Here is a 26,186-nt window from a genome sequence, read left to right on the forward strand (position 1 = left end):
ATGCATGCCAAAATTTACAGCCCAGTGTTCAAAGTTATATTGTGAAAGAAAGAAAGGGAAATTAGACAGAAATGTGAATCTAGAAGACTGACTCTCTTTCCCTCTTGTGTTCTACCGCCGATTTTGGTGTTTGCTTTTCAACATTAGATTTGTGATTTTGTCAAAATCTTTGAACACGTTTAGTTGATATATCTTTCGGCATCGTCACAACTTAACTAAATGAAACACAACTACACTGCTCCACAAATGCAAAGTAACCAAATGAAGTAGTTACATTAATGAGTTGTTCAACTCTTGAAAACTAAAAACCCGATTTGAAATCTAGTTATATATCCTGGTAGAGCTCTCAAAGGGCAACAATTTTGGTACTTACTGTTTTTGTCTAACATTTATAGTTTTCAAGATATTGCGAAAACAAACTTGAAAATGCTTGAATTTTTCAACTCGCTCAAATTTGCATCACTATTACTCAGGAACCATAAGGGCTACATCAAAAGTATTTATAGATGTAAAAACTACGTTTCCTACTGAACAATTTTGTCGCTTACTGTTTATGTCTATCTTTCGTAGTTTAGAAGTTATTGAGAGTGAAAGTAACCACGGAGCAACAGCAAATGACCAAAATGTGAACTTTTTAGTTTTTTCGGGAAAAAAAAAAAAATGATACTAAATATCAAAATTTCTAATTTTTTTCTTGCCTGTTCATCGACGGCATTATATATCTGACAAAATAAGTTTAAATTGTTTATACTATTGTCTGTTAGTTTCGGAGATATAACAGCAGCTAGATATTTCACCTTTCGTGACAGCCTGAGCCTCGTAGGGTACCCCCGGTATAGACTTCATTAACGTCAAAAAATAATAATAAAACAATAATAACAAAGATAAGAAATCTTAAAATCAATTCCTAAATTATTATTGCTAACATAACTTGAAACCATGGAGATATTATTTTTATTATTTTATTTTTTTATGAAAACCACAAACAGAGGTATTAGTACTATGCTTGGGTTGGAGGTTGAGAAGACAAAAGAAGATATTTGTTGACATTAAACTTCAACTTCTGTAGACTGATTTTCAGGAAATACGTATGAAGGAAGGCTGTTCTAGAAAACGGCAGTTGAAAGAATAAACTAGGAAGAAGAAAAGTTGGTTCTGTGGGTTTGAAGTTGGACAGTAAATGGATGTTGGCTGGTGGCGGCACGTGTTTGGACTGTTTTGAAAGAGAGCGGGAATTATAGAAGCCCATTCAGAAGAACAGTGCTCATGGAAGTATCTGTAGAAGAGGCATGCAGCAGAAACAGTACGTCTATGAGAAAGCGAGTGGAGAGACTCTGTTAGAGATGAATCATTAAATAACCTAACTGCCCTCTTCTGAATGGAATCAAGAAGCCTGAGGGAGGTTTTGGGGGCACCACCCCAGATGTGGGAACGATATTCCATGGCAGGGTGGATTTGCGATTTATACAGAGTGAGCAGCTGTTTGGAAGAAAAGTAATGCCGAGAGCGAAAGAGAAAACCAAGTTTTTTAGATGCAGAGGAAGCAATATTTGTAATGTGCTTTTGCCAGGAGAGATTAGAAGTCAGGGTAATCCCCATAAGAGATATATCATTTTGCCTAGAAATCGGAGTGTCACTAAAGATAAGCATAGGAGCAGAAGAATTCTTTTTGCGAGATATAAGACAAGACTGAGTTTTAGATGGGTTGAAATCAACGAAGTTGTCTTTACCCCACCGGAGAATTACCTGAAGATTGGCATTTAAGGAATTGGTAGCAGATTTTCGAGAAGTTGAAGCTGATTGAGCAGGACAAGGCTTCTCAAAATGGAAAGTGGAATGCAATGTGCTCTCATTGGCAAAACTATGGATAGGATTTCCAGTCAATGGAAGAAGGTCATTAATATACAAGAGGAAAAGAGTGGGGGAAAGAACTGAACCTTGGTGGGACACCGGCATTAGTGGAGAAGTTAGAAGACATAGAGCCATCTACCATCACCCTCAGTGAGCGATCAAAAAAAGACGGCAAAGAATAGGAGTAAGTTCAGGAGCACAGGTTTTGAGAACGAGTGGAGAAATACCATCAGGACCTGGAGCTTTCTTAGCATCAAGATTCATCAAAATCTTTCTGATATCCTTTTGACGGAAGACCACAGGAGGCATTGAATGGAGCGTGTTCGGAATGGTGGGAGGTGTTTTACCAAGATCATTAATACATGAGCTGGAAGAAAAATGGGATGCTAGCAGGTCAGCTTTATCCTTGGCTGAAGTGACAACAGAACCATCTAGTTTGGACAGAGGTGGGAGCAGAGATGGGCAAAAGTTGCGGCCAATAGCTTTGGCAAGAGACCAGAATGCTCGGCTACCATTAGGACAAGAAGCAAGTTTTCTACTCTTAGCCTGTTCAAACTCTAGTTTGGACTGATTAATAACTGCTTTACAATTGTTGCGAACTTTGGTGTAGGCAGAAAATGAAACTGAAGAATTAGAAACAAGCCAATTATGATATGCAACATTCTTCTCTTGAACAGCCTTAGCACATTTATTGGAAAACCAAGGTGTAGATAAAGGACGAGATTTTAAAGTGGATTGTGGGATAAAGGATTCCATTCCTGCAAGAATAATTTCACTGACACGATCTGAGCAAACGTTGACATCAGAAGTTTTGAAACAGTAATCTGCCCATGGAAAAGAAGAAAAGAAGTCTCGCAGGTCATCCCATTTTGCATTCTTGTAATGCCAAAGAACATAAGGTTGGGAATAGCCATGAGATAAAGGTTCTATTGTAGAACAGACAATCACCAAGTTTTGATCTGAAGTGCCTAAAGGACCTCTCACTTGGGCCATGTACTTAGAAGGGTTGTTTGTGAGAAAAAAATCAAGCGTATTGGCTGTATGATTAGGATTGTCTGGTATTCTTGTAGGTAAATGAGCAATCTGTGCTAGGTCATTAGTAATTGCAAAAGCCTCAGCAACTCGACCTGCTGGGTCGGTGTGACTAGAAAATGGAAGCCAGCTGGAGTTGTGAACATTAAAGTCACAAAGGAAAATTACCTCACTGTTAGGAAAGTTGGACTGGAGAAAGTCAAGTTACAAAGAGAGGAAGTCAAAGAGTTCCAAGTGATTAGTGGAGTTGGGAGAATTTGACACAATGAGGTAGAGAGATTTTAAGCCAAAGAAAATCAAAGAGAGGAGATTCCAAATTGCCAAGTCTCTGACAGGGAATATCAGAACGGACATATGCACAAGTACCACCTTTGAGGCGAAAGGAATCATACAGCAAATAATTTGTGCATCTGAGATGAGCAGTAGTTGAATCAACTGACAACTGAGATTCTGTCAGAAAAAGTACATGGGGTTTGGCTGACTGCAAGTGGAAATGGACATCGCTGAAATTAGAATTGAGAATATATATATAAATTTGTTGAAATGAATTAGGAAGTGCTTGGGAGGTTTAGATCTTTTCGCAGATAAGCTTGCTCTATTAGTTTGACAATTCATGGTGTATTCAATAGTAAGAAAAAGTAGGGAACATGCTGTATGAAGTAATGGAATTTTTGGATATGGTGTACACGTGGTAAGAATATACCCAGATCCTTGACATAACGTGGCCTCGACAATGCTCCCCACATACACACTACTCTGACTCCCTCCAGTCACTATCTGGCAGAGTAGAGGTAGCAAGATTATACACTAGCTGATCCGGAAGCCTCCTAGAGAGTTACCAATAGGTTCATTCCAGTGTACTAACTAGCAGCCGGCCTGCGAACACCGTTTTAGAGCTGTACCCTCGAAATGTAAGGAATATTGGATCTCGCCACGACGTTCGTCATAACCTAAAAAGTCATCAATCATACTGCATGATGGAAGAAATAGGAAGAGTTGACTGAAACTTAGTTCTAGAGACTAAACATGGGTTCCACCACTTCAAGTCTCCAATAAGCAAAGTGGTGGTATTTCACCGGTTGATGAGAGTCATCTACCATCTAGTACTGCCTGGTAACATAGAGGGGCGTCGTTCCTCCATGTGGCGTGGGCGACACACCTCGACCGCTGCTTACGTTGGTTCACACCTGGGTGGTCACCCACCATGTACTTGTACATGGAGGTTATACCCAGGATTACTAACAGTCCCACCATCGTGAAGGTGCAAGCAGAGGATTTGGCTGTCAGAGACCATCTGGACTTCGCCGAAATTGGGTCCACTTGACTTGAGTGTCACCCGAATATCAGTTCCTTCAGTGTTTTAGACTCCCAGGTAGCAAGTACAGCTTGTCTGGCATATCTGAGAGAATGTCTGTGACAACCTCAAGGACGAATTACCTGGAGATTGGCATTTAAGGAAGTGGTAGTGGATATTCGAGAAGTTGAAGCTGATCTGAGCAGGGATAGGTTTCTCAGAATGGAAAGTGGAATGCAATGTGCTATCATTGGCAAAACTATTGATAGGATTTCCAGTCAATGGAAGTAGGTCATTAATATACAAGAGGAAAAGAGTGGGGGAAAAACTAAACCTTGGGGGACACCAGCATTAGTGGAGCAGTGAGAAGACAAAGAGCCATATACCATCACCCACAATGAGAGATCAGAGAGAAAACTGGATATCCAATTACAAAAACAGTTGGCAAACCATAAGATGGAAGCTTGTTTATGAGACCTTTTTCCCAAACACAATCGAAAGTGTTTGAGATGTCAAGAGAAACTGCTTATGTTTCACCGAACTTTTTTTTTATTGAATTTGTCCATAAATGGGTAACAAAAGCCAGAATATCAACACTGGCGATTATTGATCAGACGGAAGGTTTCTAGGTAGTTTAAGAGTTGGCGGTTAATTGATTTCTCCATTACTTTAGAAAGAGTAGAAGTAATTGTATTAGGACGATAATTGACTGGGAGGGATTTGTCACCCTTTTTAGGAACTGGCTGGATATGAGCAAATTTCCAGGCAGAAGGAAAAACACCTTTGGAATAAGAAAGAGAAAAAAGCTGGCAAAGAACGGTATTAAGTTCAGGAACACAGGTTTTGAGAACAAATGGAGAAATACCATCAGGACCTGGAGCTTTCTTAGAATCAAGATTTGTCAAAATCCTTCTGACATCCATTTGACGGAAGACCACAGGAGGCATTGAATGGAGTGTGTTGGGAATGGTGTGAGGTCTTTTACCAAGATCATTAATACATGAGTTGGAAGAAAAATGGGATGCTAGCAGGTCAGCTTTATCCTTGGCTGATGTGACAACAGAACCACCTGGTTTTGGCAGAGGTGGGAGCAGAGATGGGCAAAAGTTGTGGCCAATAGCTTTGGCAAGAGACCAGAATGCTTGCCTAACATTAGGGCCAGAAGCAATTTTATACTCTTAGCCTGCTCAAAATCTAGTTTGGACTGATTGCTTTACAATTGTTGTGAGCTTTGGTGTAGACAGAAAATGAAACTGAAGAATTGGAAACAAGCCAATTACGATATGCAACATTCTTCTCTTGAACAGCCTTAGCACATTTATTGGAAAACCAAGGTGTAGATAAAGGACGAGATTTTAAAGTGGAGTGTGGGATAAAGGATTCCATTCCTACAAGAATAATTTCACTGACACAATCTGAGCAAACGTTGACATCAGAAGTTTTGAAACAGTAATCCGACCAAGGAAAAGAAGAGGAATCTCGCAGGTCATCCCATTTTGCATTCTTGTAATGTCAAACAACACGAGTTTGGGAATAGCCAAGAGATAAAGGCTCCATTGGAGAAGAGACAATCACCAAGTTGTGACCTGAGGTGCCTAATTGACCACTCAACTTGACGGTATACTTAGAAGGGTTGTTTGTGAGAAAAAGATGAAGCATGTTGGCTGTATGGTTAGGATTGTCCGGTATTCTTGTAGGTAAATGAACAATCTGTGCAAGGTCATTAGTAATTGCAAAAGCCTCAGCATCTCGACCAGGTGAGTCAGTGTGACTAGAAAACGGGAGCCATCTGGAGTTGTGAACATTAAAATCACCAAGGAAAATTACCTCACTGTTAGGAAAGTTGGACTGGAGAGTCAAGTTGCAAAGAGAAGAAGTCAAAGAGCTCCAAGTGATTAGTGGAGTTGGGAGAACGGTAGAGACAACAGATGAATTTGACAGAATGAGGTAGATGGATTTTAAGCCAGAGAAGATCGAAAAGAGGAGAATCTTCTAAAGAATTAACAATAGGTTCGGTCCACTGTACAGACTAGCGGCCAGCCTGCCGACTGGGCTATCCAGCTGGGTAAAGTGCCTGCCTGGCAACCCAATGGTCATGGGTTCGAATCCCGCCTCAGCCTTGCATCAGAGTAAAATGCATAAACTTTGGGAGATGCATTATGACCAAAGAAGCTGATGTGCCAACAGCTAACAAAAAAAGTGGCCGGCCTGCGAACACTGTTTTAATGCTGTACCCTCAAAATGTAAGGAAAGTTGGATCTCGCCATGATGTTCATCATAACCTCAAAAGTCATCAGTCATATTGCATGATGGAAGAGATGGGGAAGGGTTGATCAGAACTTAGCTCTTGAGACTAAACATGGATTCCACCACTTCAAGCCTCCAATAAGGAAAGTGTGGGTACTGCACCGGTTGATGAGAGCCATCTACCACCTAGTATTGCCTGGTAACACAGAGGGGTGGCATTCCTCCCTGTGGTGTGGGCGCCACTACTCAACCCCTGCTTATGTTGGTTCACACCTGGGTGTTCATCCACAATGTGCTTTTTCATGGAGGTTATACCCAGGATTACTAACAGTCCCACCATCGTGAAGGTGCAAGCAGAGGATTTCGCTGTCACAGACCACCCGGACTTCTCTGAAATTGGGTCCACTTGACTTGAATGTCACCTGAATATCAGTTCCATCCGCCTCCATAGCCAGGTGGGCAGGAGCAGCAGTGCATAGCACACGCTTCTTAATTAGACTGGGTTTAAGCCTGTGACCACCAAATATGGAGGATGCAGAAAGGTCAGGGAATATGACCACCGCATATCCCCAGAGCAATATGGCCCTAGTTGCTAATGCTCCTAAAAACCAAAAAACAAAACAACATCAGTTCCATCAGTATTTTAGACTCCCAAGTAGCAAGTACAGTCTGTCCTCGTATAGCACGATAGTTGCGTTCCTAGAAAACCTCGTGCAATGCGAAATCGTGCAATATAAACAACAGGCCCTATGGGAAAAGTAGGGTTATGTGCCGACCACCCAAGATTGAACACACATTTGGAACCAAAACATTACCAAACAATAAATAATCGGGTAATTTTAATCGTTATAAAATGTAAGTATTTTATAACGATTAAAATACGTAATAAAAATATTATAATCAAGTATTTTTAGTATTTTTTTAATACTAAAAAAGTATTTTTTACGAATAAAATACGTATTTTATTCGTAAAAAAATTATTATATTAAATAAAATAGTCGTAATAAAATACTTACATATTTTATAATACGTAAGTATAAATTATAATACGTAAGTCGTAATAAAATATTGCTAATGCTTTTGCTTCTATCGTAAGCAAACTTGCTTTTTGTTTGATTTTTCTATCCAAACAGATGACAGCCGTTCCATCTCTTCCAGTTCTTTGTGTCTTAATCTAATGGATTTTAATTACACTGAGTTGTTACTGCTATGAAAGTTGTTTTTATTTTCTCTGCATTCTTTCTAATTCTCGGTGTTGCCTGATTTAGGTCTATAGCACGTGCAATATCACATGGCCTTTCATTTCGCTCAAATCGTTTCACAATTTCATATTTTTTCTCTATCGACAGAGGGGGACAGAAGCCTTACGGGGGAAACCACGGTGGGCCGGAGGCCGGTGTGATTTTGGCCATAAACCGTAGTATGAGGCCACTATAAATTTTCCCGGTTAAGAATTTTTGATCCAGTCCGCCTCTGTTTATCGATATTGCTTTTTTTTTTTCTCTCTGAATCTGCAGTATCTTAGCCAGAACGCTTCCTTTTCACACCTTTTAAGTAATTTACTCATTTTTAGGGAATAAAGCATAATTATAAAACGAGGAGGCACGCTTGATACACATAAACAAAGCTGCGCGCGAGTAGCAACTGAATAAACAACACCGTAAAGGCCGAGATACACTATTAACACCTCACATTTTACTAAAGCACATTTCTGGGGGTTACTACCATAAAACAATAAAAACAATTTCCAGTTGCGTTTCTGCTAATGGAATCTGTTATAAACTGGTAGTAAACTCCATCTAATTGCATTTGCCATTATATCGATAGCTGGAATTGTGTTGGTTTTTACGTTATTATGGTGAAATGTGTTTCCCCTTCACTGATATAAAACACATAAATACATTTTCAGTATCTTCTTCATTCCTATCGTGTTGCGTTCGGTTGGGGTGATTCCGCGTTCGACTGCCATTTCTTGTAAACACAAAGGCGAATCGTGTATAAGCGAATTCGGTTCGTGTTGTATAAGATAACGTTCCCCTATTTATAAATCGTGTATGATCGAATTCGTGTAATGTAAACACGTGTTATACGAGGACCGACTGTACAGCTTATCTAGCCTATCTGAGAGAATGTCTGTGACAACCCCAATGACCAATGACATTATTATAATAAAAATGTTTTTTTTTTTTTTTTCCTCTGGAAAAAAAAAAATGCATAGTTTTATTATGCACTGAAAGGTCTGCTATCCATATTATACAATACACGGTATCTGCAATTAGAATTGTGCCAATTTGTATTTTTACCCAAGTCAATCATTTATATTATTTAAAATAAATTTTACATGAAATAGAAAACAATTTTTTATATATATAGTTATGATTTCTTCTTTTTCAGGTATGCAAATGTATTCCTTCATCCTGTAACTAATGATGTTGCACCAGGATATCATGGCATTGTGTACAGGTAAAACTTAGTATTTTTGCAATTTCTTAGTATTGTTGTTTTTCACTTACAACTTAATAATACTAGATGTATGTCAGTCACCTCCGTAGCCAAGTGGTCAGGAGCAGGAGTGCAGTAGCACACGCTCTTTGAGTAGACCGGGGTTCAAGCCCCTGACTGTTAAATACGGTTGATCTGCCAACCCGCACTGGACCAGCGTGGCAAATTATGGTCCATTTCCCTCAGCATGAATTGTTGAGGAGGCTTCCATCCTGCAGTGGGTTGATAATGGCTGCACTTTACTTTTATGTCAGTCACAGTGTATTTTTATGGTTTGGCATTTACTGTTTATCTTTCAGAATCAAACAGAAAAAAATCAAACAACAAAACCTAAACAAGTGATTAACAAAGTAAGTCATACAATAAGGACACAACTGTAATCATACTTAAGACAAAAATGACTTCACCCTGAAATCGGCAACCCTGTAGCAGGAGCAGCAGTGCATAGCACACACTTCTTGATTAGACCGGGGTTCAAGCCCATGCCCACTGTGCCCCGATAATAGTGAGTTTTTGCCTTAACTCTGTGAAGTTCTTTTCAAAAAATTTAATTTTGATTGTTATCATGGCACCGACTAAGAGAATAAGTGACAGTGGTACCAGTAAATCTATCAAGAAAAGAAAAGCAATCAAGGTGGATCAGAAAATTAAAATAATAAGGATGCATGAAAGCAGCCATGTATCGCGCTGAATTCAGATTTGTCAGTGGCAACGGTGAACACAATAATAAAGGAGAAAGACAGAATATGAGAAGTGGTTAAGGGATCGGCACCAATGAAGTCAACTATAATAACCAAGGCTACAAAACACATATCAGTTTTTACCGTACAAACTAACGTGTTTTTTCTTCCTTTTATATTTTCTTTTTTTATGTGTCACTCTGGCTACTTCACTGCTGTCCTCAGATAAAGTTTTTAATTGAACTAATTAAAAAATATATAACTATTTTTCAGCGCCAGGTGGGAAGGAGCAGCAGTGCATAGCACACGCTTCTTGATTGACCGGGGTTCGAGCCCATCATCACCAAATACGGAGGATGCGGAAAGGTCAGGGACTGACCACTGCATATCCTGGAGCAATATGGCCTTAGTTGCTAATGCTCCTAAAAACCAAATAACAATAACAAACATAACTATTTTTCTCCATTCTTCTGAGTATATTATGTGGTTTTTGTAATTTTGGCATATCAGGGATATAGTAGCAATATTTTATTAGTCATTCCCGAGTTACGCAAAACTCGACTTACATAAGAAGTCCTGGAACATATCTCTTATGTATATTGGGGACTTGCTGTAATTTTGGATTATCCGGGTATTTTTTTTAACCATCTATCCTGGAAAATTGAGAGTCTACTGTACTTTCATTTTAACCATACAACTATCACACCTTTATTATTATTTCTTGTAGTTTCTCTACAAAAATAGAATAATTTAAACTCTCTCAATATACTGTATCAACATATCTCATAAACATTGCATCAAATTTATCCCACTTTTTTCTCATGTTCCAAATCACTAATCTGAAAAGCGATGCCATTTGAATACTGGTGGTCAGATCTTCAATCACTTTCAAATTCTGAATCTTATTAAAAATGACATACCATATAAAGTTGCATCTGTATGGAACTGTCCCTGTATTGTAGAATAAGTGGAAGGATGCTCTGGAACATTAACAATATCCAATCTATAAGAGAAAAAAACTCTTCCAGAATTATTCCTTTATCATCAGTGAGTTTTAGTGTCAATATTATCATATTGACAATATAAAATATACAATGCCAAACTAACCAATGATTTGACAAAAGCAAATCCACTCATTACCTAAATTTATAACCTTTGTAACAAACAATTCTTCATTTCTTTTAATTATTGTTGCCTTTAGTTGAACTCCTTCATTGCTTTTTTGTGAATGGTCTGTAACCTGATTTTCCACAGTATATTGTCCATTCAACTGAATTATTTTTAAATTTCTAGCCATAATTTATTTTTCTTTCATCAATTTCCAAGGCCTTAACGTTCTTGGCATTTCTGATCCACAGCAGTATGAGTTGCAGTCCTTTTCTTATTTTACAATTATGACAATTTGGATTTCCATTTTATTTCTTTACAATCTTTATGTGAATGATCGACACTAGCACAGTAACCACAAATGGCATCACCTCCAGAATACTTAATTACATGGCTGAAATTCAAACACTTTTAATATTGCATCACAGTGAACATATAAATTTATAAGATGACCAATTAATATACAACCGATCACTGTTTTTAATAACTTTCTGTGCAAAGATAGACAGAAAGACAACAGAAAGATAGAAAGACAACACAAGCACCACAGCAATCTATGGGAAACTTACCAGCCAAAATGGTTTGTTGCTGGCGTAGTTTCTTCCTGCATTCTCAGTAAACAGACAGTGCATGTTATCAATAGCGGCAGTAGAAGTCGAGAATGATATACTGATTGACACGTAGGCCTGACAGACGATGTACTGATTGATCCGTGAACACAACAAATGATAACACCATAGCATTAAGTGATTGAATGTTATGTTATATATATATATCGCAGACTGCACCTTATCTCACTCAACCTGCTACCCCATTGCTAATCCGATATATTTTTACTCTACCATATTCTATCATAGTCTGCTGACGAGGCTATTAGTGACGGTCGTGTTCCAAGCCGCTAAGTGGATTTTTCTTATTTATTGATTTGAAATTATTGTTTTTCTAAAACTTTTGATTTAAATTTAGTAGTATAACATTATTTTGTGATTTTTTGATTAATTTGGTGTATTTATTCTTTACTCGGCCTTGTAAAAGTATCGGTAAGGGTTTCCACGTGTTCGTAACTACCGCTACCGTTATTAACTTTCCCGCCATTGTGATACCGTACTAGATATACCGTAGGTTATATGCCGTACTAGATAGCGTTAGTTGAACTTCGTTAGCAGTTAAATTGTACGTTTAAATAAATACATATAACGACTTAGATTACAAACGTAATATAATTAATAACATAACATAATTAATTAATAAATTAATAGAATCATGACTCAGACCAGAGCAGCAAAGCAAAAGGCTCAAGCTAATGGAAGTGCTGTGGCTCAGAGCAGAACTGAGGGGGGCAGTTGTCCTCTGACTCACAGCCTTATAAAATGCACTGTTTGCTTGATGTTTGCAGAGCAATCGGGTACGGGACATGATACTGCCAAGGGGGATGTCTTTGTGTGTGCGCGATGCAAGGAGTGTATCGATATCAGGCAACAACTCGGCGTTCTTTTGGGCCTATATGAGAGCTTGAAGGACAGGGTGGATGCCCTCGAAGAAACTAAATTGAGGGGCCCATCAAGCTCTCAGCTGCCCACATCAACGCCAGAGCTTGCACTTGGGCATCGCGTGACACAGAGACAACCCCCAAGGCAGAATGCGCTGGTCCCGAAGGAACTAGTAGTTGTTGGTGACTCTATTGTCAGGGAAACGGGGAACATGCTTTGTAAAAAAGATAGGTGGAACAGGACCAGGGTATGTCTGCCAGGGGCAAAGGTTGATGACGTTGTAGAGCGAATATCATCTTTTAAGGGCACAAAAGGTGATATAGTTGTACACGTTGGCACTAATAATATTAAGAGTAGGAGACCGGCAGAATTACTTAACAAGTACAGGTCACTGTTGAACAAAAGCCGAGAATTAGGGTTGAATTTGAAAGTGTCTGCAATTCTGCCCAGACACGATAGGAGGGAGTATATGATGAGAGCCTTGTCGATCAATTCGGCCCTGGAAAGATTGTGCAAGGCTCAAGGGGTAGAATTTTTTTCAGCCTGGACTGTACTTGTTAACAGGAGAGATTGCTTCTACAGGGATGGGATACACTTAAATAGAAAGGGTGCAAGAATATTTGCTGATGCTATCGAGGCAGTGTTAGGTGGGTCGGAAAACTGCTAGCTTGGGGGGAGACAAAGACCAATAGATTGACAGTAGCCACTGGCAGAGGTGAAAGAGATTCTTGCACTGCTTCTATTAGAATGAGCAGAAGCCTGAAAAACAAGATGCATGGTATTTCAGAGACTGCTGGGAGCCATTGTGGTACAAGTAAACACATGGGTTGTGTTAGGGTAGCTAAGAATAGAAACAGGTGCAGGTATACTTGCATGTACACCAATGCTAGGAGTTTAGTAAATAAATTTGATGAATTTGAGGTATTGCTCAAAACATCGAAGGCAGATATTGTTGGGATATCAGAGACGTGGTGTCACACAGATATAAGGGATGCGGAACTGCATTTGGGGAGTACAACGTCTACAGAAAGGATAGACAGGATAGGAAGGGGGGGAGGTGTTATGCTATTAGTTAAGAAACACATAAAAACCAAGGAAGTGAAGCCAGTCGACATCGCTGGACAGTGCAGTGTGGAGTCAGTTTGGTGTGACATAAACATTGGGAGATCAAAATTGAGAGTAGGAGTGTGCTATAGGCCTAATGACTCTGATGAGTATAATAAGGAACTGTACAGGGAAATAGAGTGGGCCAGTAAATCAGAGTGTCTTATAATGGGAGATTTTAATTTCCCAGATATTGACTGGAATTTGGGGGCTGGATACTCACACACTAGCAGGGCTTTTGTGGATTTATTGGATGATTGTTTTCTACATCAGCATGTTCGGGAGGCAACTAGAGGGAGTAATACTCTTGATTTGATTATCAGCAGTGATTCTTCATGCATTAAGAATCTGCAGATAAATGAACCACTAGGTGGCAGTGATCACAGTGTGCTGAAGTGGGATTTACTCAAAGAGGTAACTACCATTAGGGGTAAAGGGAAGGGTTATTGCTTCCGTAAAGGCGACTACGATGGACTGAGACAGTATTTAAATTCTATACAGTGGGACCAACTGATGATGTTACCAACAGCAAATTCAAAATGGGAAGCATTCAAAGAACTTATCTTGGAAGCTACTAGGCTTTACATACCAACTAAGAAATATTGTTCAAGGTTTAGGCCAAAATGGATGTCAGATGAACTAATGAGGCATATGGCAGAGAAGAAAAATGCATGGGATACTTACAAATTAACACATGACACAGAAGCCTATGATAGATACAAGTTGATATGCAACCAAGTTACAAAGGAGGTTAGGCAGGCGAAGGCAGATTACGAGAAATCCTTGGCAAGGGATGCAAAGAAAAACAGCAAAGAGTTCTTTACTTATGTAAACTCTAGAAGGAAAGGGATGAATCAGATTGGTCCACTTGATATTGATGGGTCAAGTGTTGATGATCCTGCTCAGGTGGCTAACAAACTAAATGAATATTTTGCATCGACATTCACACATGAGGAGTTATTCAGCGAGGGGAATGCCAGAGGTGTATTCAACTCTAGCAGTAAGTTACAGAATCTTGAAATAACTGGGAGTAAAGTGGAGGAGAAACTGTTGAAGATAAACACAAGAAAGGCACCCGGGGTGGATGGGATCTATCCAGTTATATTAAAGGAGGCAGCAAAGGAAGTAAGCAAACCCTTAGCCATAATTATGAGAGCTTCCTTGGACTCAGGGGAGGTACCCATAGACTGGAAATGTGCAAATGTGACCCCAATTCACAAAGGAGGATCAAAGGCTGACACAAGTAATTATAGACCTGTGAGCTTAACTTCTGTTCCAGGAAAATTAATGGAGGCACTGGTTAAAGACGCACTGCAGGATCATTTAGACAAGACTTCAGTTATAGCTCAGACACAGCATGGTTTTGTTAAGGGGAAGTCTTGCCTGACTAACTTGATTGGATACTATGATGCAGTCACAAAAGAACTGGATGCAGGGAATAACTTTGATATTATATACTTGGATCTTAGAAAGGCTTTTGATACTGTTGCACATGGAAGACTGCTACACAAATTGGAGCAGTGTGACATTGGAGGCAAATTGCTGCTATGGATAAAGGGGTGGTTGAGGGGGAGAAGACAGAGAGTGGTAATCAATGGACACTGCTCATCGTGGACTGATGTTATTAGTGGAGTCCCTCAGGGCTCAGTGTTGGGTCCATTATTGTTTTCTGTATTTATAAATGATATTGATGATGGTATATCGGGATTAATGTCCAAGTTTGCAGACGATACAAAGGTTGGCAGGGTTGTCAAGGACACTACTGACACTATGCTGCTGCAACAGGATCTGGAAAGGTTGAGCAGATGGGCTGAGAGGTGGCAAATGAAGTTTAACATTGACAAATGTAAAGTACTACACATGGGAAACAGCAACCCCAGAGCATTCTCTACCACTGTCAGTGGTACAGCACTGACAGTGGTAGAGAATGAAAGGGACCTGGGGGTGGTTGTGCAGGCAGATATGAAGTTCTCTGAGCAGTGCAGACGGGCTGCAAGAGTAGCTCATGGAGTATTGTCAATGATATACAGGAATTTTTCCAGCAGGGATAAGGAGGTGATTATTCCATTGTATAAGGCGATGGTCAGGCCACACCTAGAGTACTGTATACAGGTCTGGAGGCCTCATTTCAAGAAGGATGTAGAGCTGCTGGAACGAGTACAGAGAAGGGCAACAAGATTAGTGAATGGAACAAAGGGGTGCTCTTACGAAGAAAGGCTTAAGTTTTGCAAATTACAGTGTCTGGAGACTAGGCACCAGCGAGGTGATCTGATAGAGGTGTATAAAGCCTTGAATGGTTTAAGCATGCTCAATGCTGATGGGATTCTTCCTCTAGCTCAGAATAATCACCTGAGAGGGCATAAATTCAAATTGAGGAAAGACAGATGTAGGATAGACATGCGGAAATTTGTCTTTAGCCAGCGGGTGGTTGGTTGGTGGAACAGACTTCCATCCCTTGTGGTGGAGGTTGATAGCCTAAATAAGTTTAAGGCTCAGCTGGACAGGTATTTTGAACGAACAGAGGGGTGAAGTGGAAGTGGTTTTTTTTTTTTTTTTTTTTTTGGCTGATGCTGCATAAGCTTGCTTTCTTGCATCAAATGCCTCTACTAATGCTAATGCTAATATCTAGAACATATATATATATAAAAATATTTCTTTCTTTTCTTTTCCTATTATTTCCTAACTTTTCTGGCATCATTAGCATTAGTAAAGGCATTTGATGCAAGAAAGCAAGCTTATGCAGCATCAGCCAAAAAAATAAAAAAATAAATAAATAAAAAATAACCACTTCCACCTCACCCCTCTGGTCATTCGAAATACCTGTCCAGCTGAGCCTTAAACTTATTTAGGCTATCAACTTCCATGAAAAGGGATGGAAGTCGGTTCCACTAACCAACCACCCGCTGGCTAAAGGCAAATTTCAACACGTCTATCCTGCATTTGTCTTTCCTCAATTTGAATTTATGCCCTCTCAGGTGATTATTCTGAGCAAGAAGAAAAATCCCATCAGCATTGAGCATGCTCAAAACATTCAAGGCTTTATACACCTCTATCAGATCTCCTCGCTGGTGCCTAGTCTCCAGACACTGTAATTTGCAAAACTTAAGCCTTTCTTCGTAAGAGCACCCCTTTGTTCCATTCACTAATCTTGTTGCCCTTCTCTGTACTCGTTCCAGCATCTCTACATCCTTCTTGAAATGAAGCCTCCAGACCTGTATACAGTACTCTAGCTGTGGCCTGACCATTGCCTTATACAAGGGAATAATCACCTCCTTATCCCTGCTAGAAAAATTCCTATATATCATTGACAATACACCATGAGCTACTCTTGCAGCCTGTCTGCACTGCTCAGAGAACTTCATATCTGCCTGCACAACCACCCCCAGGTCCCTTTCATTCTCTACCACTGCCAGTGTAGTACCACAGAGTTGATACGTTGCTCTGGGGTTGCTGTTTCCCATATGTAGTACTTTATATTTGTCAATGTTAAACTTCATTTGCCACCCCTCAGCCCATCTGCTCAACCTTTCCAGATCCTGTTGCAGTAGCATAGTGTCAGTAGTGTCCTTGACAACCCTGCCATCCTCGTATCGTCTGCAAACTTGGACATTAAGCTTGATATACCATCATCAATATCATTTATAAATACAGAAAACAATAATGGACCCAATACTGAACCCTGAGGGACTCCACTAATAACATTAGTCCACGATGAGCAGAGTCCATTGATTACAACTCTCTGTCTTCTCCCTCTCAACCACCCCTTTATCCATAGCAGCAATTTGCCTCCAATGCCACACTACTCCAATTTGTGCAGCAGTCTTCCATGTGCAACAGTATCAAAAGCCTTTCTAAGATCCAAGTATATAATATCAAAGTTATTCCCTGCATCCAGTTCTTTTGTGACTGCATCATAGTATCTAATCAATTTGGTCAGGCAAGACTTCCCCTTAACAAAACCTGCTGTCTGAGCTATAACTGAAGTCTTGTCTAGATGATCCTGCAATGCTTCTTTAACCAGTGCCTCCATTAATTTTCTGGGAACAGAAGTTAAACTAACAGGTCTATAATTACTTGTGTCACCCTTTGATCCTCCTTTGTGAATTGGGGTCACATTTGCACATCTGCAGTCCACGGGTACTTCCCCTGAGTCCAAGGAAGCTCTCATAATTATGGCTAAGTGTTTGCTTACTTCCTTTGCTGCCTCCTTTAATATAACTGGATAGATCCCATCCACCCCAGGTGCCTTTCTTTTATTTATCTTCAGCAATTTCTCCTCCACTTTACTCTCAGTTATTACAAGATTCTCTAGCTTACTGCCAGAGTTGAATACACCTCTGGCATTCCCCTCTCTGAATAACTCCTCATGTGTGAATGTCGATGCAAAATATTCATTTAGTTTGTTAGCTACCTGAGCAGGATCATCAACAGTTGACCCATCGATATCAAGTGGTCCAATCTGATTCATCCCCTTCCTTCTAGAGTTTACTTTTTCTGGTACCCTTTCCTTAAAAAGGAAACCTTTTCCTATTAATTCCTAACCTAACATTTAAGGTCAGATTAGGAAATATAACAAAAAATGAGGAAACCTTTTCCTTTTTTTCCCTAACCTTAAAAACGTACAAAGAAATCAGTAATATGGTGTTTTTAATAGTGAAAACACTCATGAACTCCAATAATCTGTTTTTAATAATGAGTAAAAACTAATCATTATATTGTCTGTCATGCCTAAGTATCAATTTATATATTATTCTTGAGTCTAATGCTGGTACTGATAATACTCACCTCTGTTCATTGAGAATGGAGGGAGAAAGTGGCAAACCAGTTTGTCCGGTAAGTTTCCCATAGTTTGTTGTGGTACTCATGTTGACTTTCTTTACCTTAGCCACTTTCCAAATTAAACGTTTAACTTCTAAAATGCAGCTGGTCATATTAACCAATTGATAAATAAATCCTGTTCAGATTTCTTTACGAACGGATTATCTTCATTTGAATTTCCAGACATGATTAGTAATTTGTATAAATAAAATGAGTAGAACTATTTGCAACTAAAAGTTACAAATCAAACAAGATAACTTGTAAAACAAACTGTATTTTCAACTATTATATAGTATTAATAGTATTGAGGCCAGCAATAACTTACATTTTAAATGAAAATTAAAAAGCCAGAAATCTGTTCTAAGCTATAAAGACAACCAGGGGTATTATCCACAGGAATCAAAAATGCTTCAAGTAAATGTTTTGTACTTACCCCCAGAAATATTCCCCTTTTTTGCCAGACAAGGGATACCCATGTCTGCCCACCCCCAGACTGCGAGAAGTCTAAGTGGTTAATGGGCAATAATTTAAACTGCAAAATTTAGTTTTAAAATTGTTCAAGCAAACCAAATATCACTTACAGCTCATTACCCTGGTATAACCCCTGGGGCTTCAAAAATGATTATGAAATATTTTCTAACAGTTCACTTCCACTTTCTGTGTTATGCTTCAACCTGGTCCTTAGCCACAACTTTTTCTAAGCATTGAGCACTCAGATGGATCAATGTCATCCTTAACAAGCCTCATACACGAGTAGGACGTAACTTTATGCCTGTTTCATCACACTCCAGTTGCTCTTCATTGCAAAACTCCCCTTTCTTTCTCCACTGCACCTCCATAGCCAGGTGGGCAAGAGCAGCAGTGCGTAGCCCATGCTTCTTGATTAGACTGGGGTTTGAGCTCGTGACCACCAAATATGGAGGTCAGGGAATGACCACCGCATATCCCCAGAGAAATTTGGCCTTAGACTGGGATCCAGTGCACACAGTTCAGACTAACACCACAGGAATGCAGTGCTTGCCATGCACTATGTCCCGTGGAAATTTTGAAAGGGGAAAGAATCCTTGGTGTTGAGGGGTTCAGCTTCAACATGCCACTTGGCTCTTGCTTTGACAGGATGGGTGATCATGGAATGGTCACTCTTTATCAGTGCCATGCCCTTATTCTCTTGGCCCAAGGGACATGCTGTCATTGGTGCAGGTATGGTGCTTGTGTAGTTCTGCAGTTCCATTCTGAAGCACATTTATTGCATTCTGGGTAGTGGCATCCCTTTGGGCTTCATGCTCAGTGGGGAGCCTGAGCACCAAGCCATTTAAAAATCTCTATGAATTGTGATGATATAAATCTTTCTTCTAGACCCAAATGTGGTCCCTCTCAGAAAATAATGACAGGAATGAGCACATTACAGCTAGAACTGAGGAAATATGCTTTTCATTATCTTATTCCTGATAATGCTTTCTACTTGAAAATCTATCCAAAAGTGTTTTTGGGATATCTTCAAATGTGACAAACACTGAAAACTTCTCCTCTGAGCCACATCTTTTGAGGGTGAGGTATCTAATATTGTAACAACTTATAAGACAAACTCATCTCTTGGTGTAATGTCTGGAAGGGATGTTGAGACATCTGAAGAGGAAATCTGTTCAGAGTTGAAATTGTGAGGAGTGACAAAATGAATATTCTCATGCAGGATTGGAAATCATATCCCCCTTCACTACTTCATCCTTACTTTGAATTCACCATCTCTGAATTTTACAATTAATGCCAAATCCTGTAAGGTACTCTAAATGCAACAAATACTAATAATCGCAAGTTGCCTGTCATGGTTCCCTTTGGATGTGCTTGATGTATTGCAGAGGACCAAGAAATTACAGTGTGTTCAGCCCCAAAATCCACATGTGTTAACTGGCAAGGAGATTATCCCTTATACTCTCAACCAGGCCAGTGCTGAAAATGGGAAAATTGATAAAAACATTAAAGGCAGTATTGAACATATCATACAAGGAGCAAAAAAAGCAGTTAAACTTATAAATAGCAACAAACATTATTATGCTGAGAAAATTTCAAGGAAATGTTCCCTAAGAATACAAACAACCACTCCACAAAAATAATTATTTACCCCCATTGCACACTATTTATTAACCTTGCCAAAGATGCATAAAAAAACCAGTAAGTTACCACTTCTTTATCAGTACCTTCTGTTGCATTCTCTGCATTAAAACCAAGTGTGAAAGAAAACCCGCTAGAAATCTAAAGTATCCATTTTAACACAAGAAAAAATGTATGTTGAAGTGAGTGAGTTTCCTGATGACTCAGTATTGGAACTCTTTGCAGAGGTAGAAATGAATCCAGAACAGGGTCCATACATCCCAAAAAAAAAAAAAAAAAAAAAGATAAATCCAGTACTGACAAAAACAAGCCCTCGGCACTTTAAAACTTCTACTAGTAAATCCATAAGCTTGCTGAATCGATACTACTCGCGCGCACGGCTTTATCTTACTGTGGAATTATCAGGACTTTGACAAAATGTTGATGACATCAAGCACTCCCACCAAAGCATGAACCAGTGTGCTTTTGCTTTCATAACTTAACTGCTTAGTGGGAGACTGTATCTCCTTTTTGAGTTATCAGAGTGGAACACTGAGGTGGTTTACTGGCATACCTTCCATCAACTGGCAGATTTTGGGATCAGTACAGTCAGTCAGTAGCCTATCAAGCATTAATAAACATCACAAAAAATATTGTCCATTTTGATGCAATTGCAATTCCAAAAACATTACACCATTTCCAGAAATATGAGGAATACAGAATGGACAGATGCAAAAAAGGCACACAACAATGCTTGGGGTATATTCCAACTAAACCTCACCACAGCCAGTTTACTAGATTTTAAATGTGATTGAACAAAGCATGTTAAATTCAGTGTCAAAGACAGCAGGTATCAGTTGTAATGCAGAAGTGGGGATGGGCCCCTGTCATGGTAGTATTGCTACCCTTTGGACAACCAGAACTTGTTTCAGCCTTTGTACTAACAACAAACAGGCAGCAGCAACTAGACTTGGAGTTGAATTTCTGATAATAGTGTGTTCTATTTGCCAGCTGGAAATTGACATCCATCAAACATATCATTTTAGAGAATTTCAGTGGAAACGACACTTTGAGATTTCAGTGGACATAACACCCTATGAGTTATGTCCACTGAAATTAACTGGAAAGGATGTATCATAGAACATCCCCTCCCATTAATTAGGGGAGTACAACGTATACAGGAAGGGCAGATGCAGGACAGGAGTGTGGGGGTTATGCTTTTAGTTAAGAAGCATATTAAATCTAAAGCAGTGCATGTTGTTGACATGGGTGACCAGTGCAGTGTTGAGTCAGTTTTGTGTGACATGAGCACTGGGAAAACAAAAATGAGAGCAGGAGTGTGCTATGGGCAAAAGGCCTATGATGAGTGCACAAAATAGCTATACAGAGAAATAGAGTGGGCCAGTAAATCAGAATGCCTTATAATAGGTGATTTTAACTTTCCAGATATTGACTGGAACTTGTGGGTTTGATCACTCACACACTATCAAGACTTTTGTGGATTTATTGGATGGCTGTTTTCTATAGCAATATCTTAGAAAAGTAACAAGGGAGAACAATACTTTTGATCTGATTATCAGCAGTGATTATTCATGCATTAAGAATGTGCAGATAAAAGAACCACTAAGTATTGGTGAACACACATTGATGTGGGATTTAATTGAGATGTAACTACCATCAATGGAAAGGGTTTTTTCTTTCATAAGGGTGACCATCTGATGATGTTACCAACAGTAAATTCTAAATGTGAATCATTCAAGGATTTAATCTTGGAAACTACTAGGCTTTTCAACCCAACTAAGAAATACTGTTCAAGGTTTAAACCTAAATGGATGTCAGATGAATGAAGAGACTCGTGGCAGAGAAGAAATATGCATGGGATCACATAAACCATAAGTATTCATGCATCTAAACAATATATATTAAATTATAGTTTCATCTACCAGAGAAGCCTATTGTAGGTACAACTAGTTGGTAATCAAGACACAAAGGAGGTCAGGCAAGCTAAGGTAGATTGTGAGAGGTCTCTGGCAAAGAGTGCAAAGAACTGAGCAAAGACTTTTATGTTTATATTAACAGTAGAAGGAAGGGGTTAAATCACATTCAGCCACTTGATGTCAACAGTTAATCCCAGATTAAATGCTGATGATTGTGCTCAAGTTACCAAAAAATTAAATAGGTATTTGCTTCTACATTTACACACGAAGAATTCTTTAGGGAATGGGATGCCAGAACTCTAATGGGGAGATAAATGATTTTGTGCTAACTGAAAGAAAAGTGGAAGAGAAATTGTTGAAGCTAAACATTGAATCTAAATGTTGAAGCATTTATGGATGACATACCTCCATTTTCCCAAAACAATTTGTGGACAGTAAATCTTGAAAATCTCAGAGGGTGTGGTTTATTCGTTATAATGCACCGGCCCACTTTTCCCTACAATGATTTGTACTTTAAAAGTGAAATACAGCATCGGCCGCCAAAATCACAGAACATTGCTTCATTAGATTACTTTATGATGGATCAGGTGAAATCGAGACTTTATATTGTAAGCATAATACCATGCAAGGTCAGCTAAGAAATCACACTTTGGAAGCTGCTGAAACCATTAAAGATTGTCCTGAAACAATAAGACAAATGATCATCACTGATTCATCGTGCTAAATCTTCATTGAAACAAAATGGTCAGTTTGAACAGCTGTTTTCCTTTTAGAGGTTTATTTCTTGTTTTCTTATTTATTTTTAGTTGTACTATATGCCACTACATTTGTACACTGTAATTTTGAATTTTGCTGTATGCTGTATAGTTTATGGGGGATATTTGAAGTCAGTTTTTGACAACATTTAAGGTTCAAGATGAGTTATAACAGGAAGTTAAACTTTTAGGTGTTATGTTGGTTTGGAAACTTGGTTTAATGACAGTAAAATTCTGTCTTGAAATTTTATCCTGGATTATATGGCTAATCAAAGCGGCGCTTCCGTAGCCAGGTGGGGAGGAGTGGCAGTGTATAGTACACGCTTCTTGATTAGACCGGGGTTCAAGCCCGTGACCACCAAATATGGAGGATGCAGAAAGGTCAGGGAATGACCACCGCATATCCTTGAAGCAATATGGATTTAGTTGCTAATGCTCCTAAAAACCAAATAACAACCAGCTAACCAAAGCTGAACTTTATCATATCAAAATCTATTAATAGGTTAATTCTTACTTTACAAATTCCCCTCCATTAGCATATATATTAATTATTTTTGTAAATCATAGTGAAGTGGTTTAATAGAGGTTATGTTTTCTGATAAACAAATACAGTAAGACCCCTGTATCTGCGGTGGATACATTCCAAGACCTACTATGGATGGCTGAAACTGCGGATATAAGCGAACACCTGCTGACCCCATATATAACACGATTTTCTTGTATTTTATATGTATAATAAAGTTTAATTGATAAATTAAACACACAGTAAGACATTACCAACATTAAATACGGTAATAATAAAGTACGGCGGGCTCTCGATTTACTGGGATTGGATTAACCGGGACACTTCAAGACTCCAAATAAAATAAAAAAAATTAAAAAAATCAACCAGAAATCATAAAATTGAAGTAATAACTAGAATAGGTATAAACAGATAATTTGCAAGTCATAAATAAGTGACAAGAACCGGCGTTATAAGTTGTCATTGGAAGATTAGTGCACCTATTATCTTGTAAACCCCATTGTCTTCACACCTACCGCTCAAAAAAAAAAAAAAAAAAAAAAAAAAAAGAAGAAGTGACGAAATGTTTAGTTTGATTCAGTGCGTCACATCGATTGTTGTGTTCCGTTACACCACAAAAGGACCAATTTTGTTTTGTTATTTATTTCAGGGATGTCAGAATATTTTATTATCTTTTTATTTTTATAGTAACTATTTTTTATTTATTTATTTTTTGTTTAGAAATCGCAAAAATGAAAAAACAAAAAAATTAAACAAAAACGTGAAATTATTCAAAAGTTTGAAAACAGTGCATCCGTTAAATCTCTAAAGAACCATTATAATGTCGATGACCGAACCATATGTGACACTGTAAAAAATAAAGGGAAGCTATTCGATTTAAAATCAGTGTCGTAAAAAATAAAGGGAAGCATCGTATTGGGCACACGAGTAGGTCATGTTAAGTTTTTTTTCTCTATTTTTTCTGTGGTTAACTGTGCGTAACTGAATCATCAGATACTGGGGTACAACTGTATTCCTAAAATAAGATGCCACTTGCAGCTAATCAAATGGTTTGATTTTATATCTGAGTGACAGACATTAACCATAAGGCTCTCTGATGCTTTCCACAAATTAAAAGTAGGGAAAGCAGATTATTAGTATTAATAATAGCAAAGGATGCAAGAAAACAAACTTATACAGCTGATGCTGTATAAGCTTGCTTTCCTGCATACAAAGTTTGTTTGTTTATTTGAGGATTTATTAGGTGCATCTATGGCCATAGTGCATCAGCATACAAAGTATTCTTTCATGTTGATTAATGGGAAGTGTTCTTTCTATGGATTTTTTTTTTTGAAAAATTTGTCTAGTTTTCCTTGAATTTATTCAGATTACGAACTTCTACAACAGCAGATGGAAGTTCTCTCCAACAATCAACTGCCTGCAGGCGAAGGCAAATTTATGCACATCATCTGTCCTGCAACCATCCTTGCTCACTTTTAATGTATGCCCCCCCTCATATGTATAATCTGAACAGGAGTTATCAGCATTTAGCTTACTAAATCCATTCAAAGCTTTAAAAACTGCAATCAGATCCCCTCCTTTGTTCTTCAACTGTTGCAATATGCAGAATTGATGCCTTTTCTTGGTAAGAGCATCCTTTTGTTTCCCTCAGTACTCTCTCTTTGGTCTTCTCTGCACCCATTCCAGATCCACATCCTGCTTATAAAATCTGATTTGTTAAATTTGATACACCTTGTTCTAATTTCTTGACTTTTTTTCCCCAGTTTTTACTGACAACTGCAAATCTTCACCACTAGTAGGTTCCTCAATGCCTAAAACACTTCAATCAGTGCTTAGAAAAGCATGAATGAACACACACATGCACATACAGAGCAGAAATAAATGCAATAAAATTTACCTTTGATTACTTACAGACCAAAGAGTTTAGAAAATGCATTCATACACTGACTCACTCCTCTATGAGGCTTTGTACAGTATCAAGCCCACCTCCATTCAGTTTTTAATCAGATTTCAACATATCTTATATCTTTGTCAAAAGCCAATTACAATATTAATTTTTCCTGATTTCCAAGTAATACTTGAATTGAGGCAAATCCTTTATCAAAAACAAGTCAAGAAAGCAGCAAAATCAATATTTTTTGCTACTTGATACTTCTTTAATCTTTATTCTGATTATGCCAAAGCCATCTGAGAATTTTGTTCTCAGATGGCTTTTGCATAATCAGAATAAAGATTTAACAAGATAAACTATGGATTTCCAGTTTTTGTAAAGTAAAGCAAGAAGTAATACTATATCTGTTCTGAATAGATCACATCCACTTTACTAAATCATACATACTATAAACTGATGATCCCCATTGCATAGAAATTGTAACATTCCTCTTACTCTTCAACACATCATCATCATCATCATCAGCCATTTTCAATCCACTGCAGGATGAAGGCCTCTCCAGCAACTTTCCAGTTCCTTCTGTTTTGAGCACTGGCCATCCATTTACTACTCAAAAACTCATGAATTTCATCTATCCATCTCCGCCTTTGTCTTCCAGGTTTTCTTCTAGCTCCTCTTGGGTACCACTCTGTTATTTTCTTAGTCCATCTGTCATCATGTCTTCGAGCTATGTGTCCTGCCCAAGACCATTTTAGTTTTTTAGTTTTGATAAGAATGTCCTTTACTTGAGTTTGCTGCCTAATCCATGTGTTTCTCTTCTTATCTAACAGTCTGATTCCCAATATAATTCGTTCCATTCTTCGCTGT

At 38.6% G+C, this 26,186-nt stretch overlaps 1 protein-coding gene across 1 annotated transcript in view; it reads left to right on the top strand.

Annotated features, from left to right (window-relative positions):
- The window catches only part of LOC150078372 (bromodomain-containing protein 8-like), a 159,922-nt gene that overhangs the window by 64,142 nt on the left and 69,594 nt on the right, over window positions 1–26,186 (top strand). The window contains exon 3 of the mRNA XM_090384944.1: window positions 8,819–8,887. Coding sequence (XP_090241070.1) covers window positions 8,819–8,887 — 69 coding nt within the window. The remainder of the gene's footprint in view (window positions 1–8,818; window positions 8,888–26,186) is intronic.

The sequence above is a fragment of the Mastigoproctus giganteus genome, chromosome 11 (assembly GCF_048544385.1).
Source record: "Mastigoproctus giganteus isolate SK-2022 chromosome 11, ASM4854438v1, whole genome shotgun sequence".
NCBI lineage: Eukaryota > Metazoa > Arthropoda > Arachnida > Uropygi > Thelyphonidae > Mastigoproctus > Mastigoproctus giganteus.